At 49.1% G+C, this 6,000-nt stretch overlaps 1 protein-coding gene across 4 annotated transcripts in view; it reads left to right on the forward strand.

Moving 5' to 3' along the window:
- Positions 1-4,840, forward strand: part of BLM (BLM RecQ like helicase) — a gene marked incomplete at its 5' end in the record, with an annotated part of 65,456 nt that extends 60,616 nt beyond the window's left edge. For all 4 annotated transcript variants that reach the window (XM_079698851.1, XM_079698853.1, XM_079698852.1 and 1 more), the window contains one exon: positions 3,999-4,840. In XM_079698851.1, the coding sequence (XP_079554977.1) occupies positions 3,999-4,176 (178 nt within the window). In that variant the 3' untranslated portion in view covers positions 4,177-4,840. The remainder of the gene's footprint in view (positions 1-3,998) is intronic.
- Positions 4,841-6,000: the final 1,160 nt, after the last annotated feature.

The following is a 6,000-nucleotide window of genomic DNA, read 5'->3' on the forward strand; positions in this document are numbered from 1 at the left end:
GTATGTGGGCCTCTCACTGTTGTGGCCTCTCCCGTTGCGGAGCACAGGCTCCGGACGCGCAGGCTCAGTGGCCGTGGCTCACGGGCCTAGCCGCTCCGCGGCATGTGGGATCTTCCCGGACTGGGGCACGAACCCGTGTCCCCTGCATCGGCAGGCGGACTCTCAACCACTGCGCCACCAGGGAAGCCCGCAGTGGCTTCTCTTGTTGTGGAGCACAAGCTCTCGGCACACGGGCTTCAGGAATTGCAGCATGCGGGCTCAGGAGTTACGGCATGGGGGCCCTAGAGCACGCAGGCTTCAGTAGTTGTGGCACGTGGGCTCAGTAGTTATGGCTCATAGGCTCTAGGGCGCAGGCTCCGTAGTTGTGGCGCATGGGCTTAGTTGCATGTGGGATCTTCCCGGACCAGGGATCGAACCTGTGTCCCCTGCATTGGCAGGTGATTCTTAACCACTGTGCTACCAGGGAAGTCCCAACAAAGGGTTTTGTTTTCTCATCACTCTTATGCTTTCGCCAATACTTGCCACACCGCTTCTATTGCTGCAGAATCTGCAGGGCCTCCACCTGGAGGCTCTGCACACTGCCTGCCATTCAGTAACACCTGGGAGAGCCAGCCTCCCAAGCTTTGCAGGGTAGCAGAAAAGAGGCCACAGCAGGAACCCCAAGAGGTCAGTCCAGCCCCGCCTTCTTCCCTTTCCTACATCTGCCTGGCTCCCGAGCTGGGTTGCACCCGCTTTGGGTACTCTCCGCTCACCAAGGTGGAACAAAGATAGCACTACTGTCAGGTCCTGGTGATGATTCGGGCAGCGTCCTATTTCTTCACAATCACACTGCTTCTGACGGCCCCTTTTTCCTGTTTTCTGCAAGGACATGCTCCGCCCTTTCCTTGTAGGTAAGGTCTGGTAGGATTGCGATCACCCCGTCAGTCTGGAGAATGTGGCCCCAAGCATCTATGTATTGTAACAGAAATGCTTCCAGGAAAAGGGAACAAGTCCTCAGGAAACTTGTGCAAGCTGTTCTGCTTTTCTTTTTCAGTTTTTCTATCTCTTTTCCTTCTGGCTAATAAAGACCAAAAATTGAGTGGGGGAAAAGAAAGGAAGGAAGATGTTACCAAATTGTCATTTCCTTGTTAAGTCCATAAGCAAACATCTTGTATGTGCTAATCCTTCTGTTGGGGTATAGAAATTATAGGCATTAGTAAATATTAGTTTAATTTTGTGTGTTTTATTTATTTATTTTAATTCTATTTAAACTTTTCAAAGAAAAAAAAACTTCACCTGTTTATCCTACACCCACCCCACTCCAGCCCTTGCAACCACCAATATGTTCTCGCATCTATGAACTTGGTTTATATATATGTATATATATATATTTAGGTTCCACATTCAAGAGAGGTCATACAGTATTTGTCCTTGACTTATTTCACTTAGCGTAGTGCCCTCGAGGTCCATCAGTGTTGTCACAAATGACAGGATTTCATTCATTTTTACGGCCAAATAATAATTTTTTGGTTTTTAGTGTGCGAGTGACCTGCAGACGCTCTTCAGTAGGGACATTTTCTTATTTTCTTCATTTATTTCCCCCATTTTGGGAAATACTAATTTCCTCAGGCGCTCACACAGAGTAGAAGACCTTAAAAGGCCTCTGTCCACCTCCCTGGGATTTATCATGAGGAAGCTGAGGCTTCCTGAAGCTTCCCCTGGGGAAGGTTTACGTGAAGCTGTCCCCAGCCTGGTACCAGTCTCACAGGTGGGACTAGACACTGGCTCGCGGAGGCCTGCCTGGAGCACTTTCACTGCTGCATGTGGTCCACGGAGATTCCTGAAAACCCATTGTGATCTCCTCATTGTTGCTAGTTAGAACATAGTAAACCATTGGCTCCCTTATTGTTTTCACAACTTTTGTAGATAAGACGGAAGCACTTTGCCCTATGGCCTAGAACCTAAGCTAGTAAGTAGTAAAACTCATATTTGTCCAAAAGCCAGTACCACTTTTTTTTTTTTTTTTTTTTTTTTTTTTTTTTTTTTTTTTTTTTTTTGCGTTACGCGGGCCTCTCACTGTTGTGGCCTCCCCCGTTGCGGAGCGCAGGCTCAGGACGCGCAGGCTCAGCAGCCATGGCTCACGGGCCCAGCCGCTCTGCGGCATGTGGGATCTTCCCAGACCGGGGCACGAACCCGTGTCCCCTGCATCGGCAGGCGGACTCTCAACCACTGCGCCACCTGGAAAGCCCCGCCAGTACCACTTTTGATGCTAGTTTTTAATTAGCCTGTGTGTTTAAGGTGGGATTATTTTCTAGTCCCTACTGGCTAAAACCAGGAAGTAGTGTAACTTTACTTTACCCTGTAGCAGCCTCTTTGTATCTGTGCCCCATTAACCTCGTTTCCACTGAACCACTCTGCAAGGTGGCTTCCCACGTGTCCAGGCTGCTCACCTGGCTGAGGATCCACGCAGCCACAAAATAAATGTGGCTCTTTGCCAGAACCCTTAACACCCCACCCTACCCTCAAGAGTTTCACATCTTCAGAAGAACACGCAATGAACTGGTTGTGTTCTGGGCTCTGAGTGGGAGTAAAATGGATGGCTCTGGTGAAATAGAGGCTGCTGATGGCAGATTCATTCTGCAACTCAACATAAACAGCAGGTTTTTGCTAGGGACTTAATATCTCAGCAGGAAATCAGCATAGGGAAATTTAAGGCTGCTTCTCTGCTGGTTTAGCACATCTTTGCCAGTTCTGCAGTAAAACTGCCCTCGAGCAAGAGTTTTTTAAAAACCACTCTTCACTCAGCCCCACCAAAATGTCATTAGCAGACTGGTGGCCCTGATACCCGGGCCCCTAAATTCAGAGGTCAGATCGGAGGCCACTTGTGTGCCTTGATGCTAGGGAATTAACACCAGGCATGAATTCAGCCTGGTTACAATGGGGCGGGAAACACTCGTTTAGGGAAAGGCTAACATGCTGACCGTGTGATTTTTTTTTTTTTTTTTTTTTTTTTTTTTTACCATTTATTTTCAGGGGAGAGAAAAAGCTGTTATCTTCAGATCAGTGGGGGAAGTGAGGTGCTGGAAGGACTTTGTAATAGGCTGTGGCAGCGGCCTCTCACCCTTTCTTATTTTTTATTTTATTTATTTATTTATTTATTTATTTTGCGGTACGCGGGCCTCTCACTGCTGTGGCCTCTCCCGTTACGGAGCACAGGCTCCGGACGCGCAGGCTCAGCGGCCATGGCTCACGGGCCCAGCCACTCCGCGGCATGTGGCATCTTCCCGGACCGGGGCACGAACCCGTGTCCCCTGCATCGACAGGCGGACTCTCAACCACTGCGCCACCAGGGAAGCCCTCACCCTTTTTTAAAGGCAGCGAGTAGGAGGTGAGAGCAGGCAGATCTTAGAATGTAGACGAGTGAGCAAGCCCCTGGCAGCGGGGCCCTGACAGAGATGTGCCAGGCCCCAGCTGCCACGGGCCCAGAGAACCACATCTGCAGCCTTCCGCTCTGCAGGAGGAGGCTCGCTCTGCTCTGCTCCGTTTCCACCCACCCACAAAGCCCCCTTCCTCTGGCCTGTGGGAGCACAGTAATTCCACAGTGTCTATTGTCTGGGCATTGAGGCCTTAAAACAAGGTATTCTCACTTCCTTTCTGTGGTCGGAGTAGATGGGGAGTGTGGATCTCAGCTCAGATGCCTGGAGGGAGGCGTGGGAGAGGGAGGGGTCTGTGAAAGGGTAGAGAGAAGGCACATGGGGTTGGGCTCAAGTCACAGAATCCTTGACGTTTTAGGAGGACAAACGTAGGACAAATTGGTGTAAAGGGCGACAGTCCTTTACTCCTTGAATTGTAAAGGAAACTGACCCCATCCAGGGCCATTATAGGCAGAAAATGCACAGAGACATGGAACACCAAGGAAAATCATGGATTATATAGCTGCATGCAGGTTAAGAGAAAGAAAACTGTTCACTTTTGGTTTTATTTGACATTTTAATTTTCTTTTCTTTGTCGCATTTTAGGGGGTCCAGCACATGCAGAAGGATACCTTCTAAAACTAAATCCTCCAGCATATTTGGACCCAGTTCAGCTTTGCATGGCTCTCAAGCAGCATCAGGAGTCAGTAGAAAATTGGGGATTATGGCTCCACCAAAGCCTGTAAATAGGCCGTTTCTTAAGCCTTCATATGCATTTTCATAGCAACCAAATCTCATCTCAGTGTACATAGATCTTAGTTGTTGTTTGTCAGCATCTGACCATCTGTGAATATAAAGCTGTTAGTTTCATTATACCATTTGTAATTTTTATCCATATCTATTAATATTTAAATAAGTGCTTGGAGTGACAGTTCTTATTTTTAAAATAAACATTTTCTTTTGAAACGCATGCATGATTTGCTGCCACTGCAAGTGTTGTGGCCGTCGTTTCTCAGAACATCTGAAGCAGCAGCTGAATCATCTCAGTGAGAGAAATTTTAAGTACAACATCATGAAACACAGAAGCCAAAGAAAAAGACTCGCATGGGACAGCATGAAACTGTAAAACTTTTTGTAGAAGACAACGTAAACAAAATTAAAACATAAATGACAGAGAAAAAAGGGAAAATAACACATGGCAAAGGATTAATATCCATAATATACAAAGAGTATCTATAAATCATTAAGAAAAAAAAGACAACCTAGTAGAAAAATGAACAAAGGATGTGACTAGGCTGTTCTCAGAAAAGGAAATGCAAACAGCCCACAAATATGTGAAAAATGCTCCATCTCCCTCATTAAAAGTACCAATTAGAACAATGAGATGCCATTCTCTTGCCTAGCAGATTGTTAGCACTTAGATGATATTCCGAATCTGGGGTCCACAAGAACAGGGTCAAATGTTAAGAATGTATTAAATGCTGGTGACGTCCTTTAGCATCAGGGAAGCCTTACTTTTCAAGACCCCTCCCTGAATCAGCTAATGGGCCAGCAAGTCTCACAGTGGGATTTTGGCACCTCTTTTCGGACTTCCAGTCCCTCATTTTTGGAGACATCTTTTCTTAGCTGTCATGCAACCTTGGTGACACCTGTTTGGTGTCCCACTTCTCTCCTTGACCTCTGTCAAGAAGGTAGAGCTGAAGAGACCTTGCCTGGGCCAAAGGTGTTGGAAGATGGAGTTGGCTGGAAGTCTGTGGCCTTGGCCTGGAGACGGTGCTGAGGCAGACCCTGCACCCACCCCAAGGGGCCACCCTTGTCGCTGCACGCCTACCTCCTGCCTCCTCGACCTCCACCTGGGCCCTTGGTCCCTCGTTTAACGCAGGGAGTCTGCTGAGGGTCAGGCACTGTTAACCTCCAGATGCCTTCAAGAGCTGACATTTTCAGGAACCATCTTTCCGGCAAGCTCTGACTCAAGTGGCCAGAAGAACCTCCTTGGGGTGAGGAGAGGAAATGGAAGGCAGAGTAGCCAGTAGTCGAGGCTGCTGGGATAATGTCGCTGGCCTAGGGTCACCTTGGAGAGCTGGCAGTGTACAAGGGTGTCTGGCAGGAGGTCACACCCTTCTACCTTCAGCAGCTCTGGCTTTGGGGACAGAGAGGGTAGCCTCTGCACAGAGCTGATGCCACAGACATCGGGTCACTTCCCGGCTCTGACCTCACTCGTTCATTCATTCCTGTACTGAGCCCCTCTTCTGCCCAGACTCTGGAGCTAGCTGTGCCCTCGGCAGTGCCCACTCTGCCTCCAGGGGCTCCCGGAGCAATGGGGAGGACAGGCGAAGGCAGTGCAGTGGGAGCCCCAGGGTGGAACGCAGAGTCTGTGAGCAGGGCCAGCACCACCCCCACCCCTGTCACCTACGCCTTTCACCAAGCACTGAAGAGGAACTCGCTGCAGGAACCTGAAGCCTGGAGACCTTGGGGTAGCCCAGGGTCAGGCAGGCCCCACGCCCACCTCTTTAAAAATGTTGGGTTGCGGGGCTTCCCTGGTGGCGCAGTGGCTAAGAATCCGCCTGCCAATGCAGGGGACACAGGTTCGAACCCTGGTCTGGGAATA

The sequence above is a fragment of the Hyperoodon ampullatus genome (assembly GCF_949752795.1).
Source record: "Hyperoodon ampullatus genome assembly, chromosome: 3".
Lineage (NCBI taxonomy): Eukaryota > Metazoa > Chordata > Mammalia > Artiodactyla > Ziphiidae > Hyperoodon > Hyperoodon ampullatus.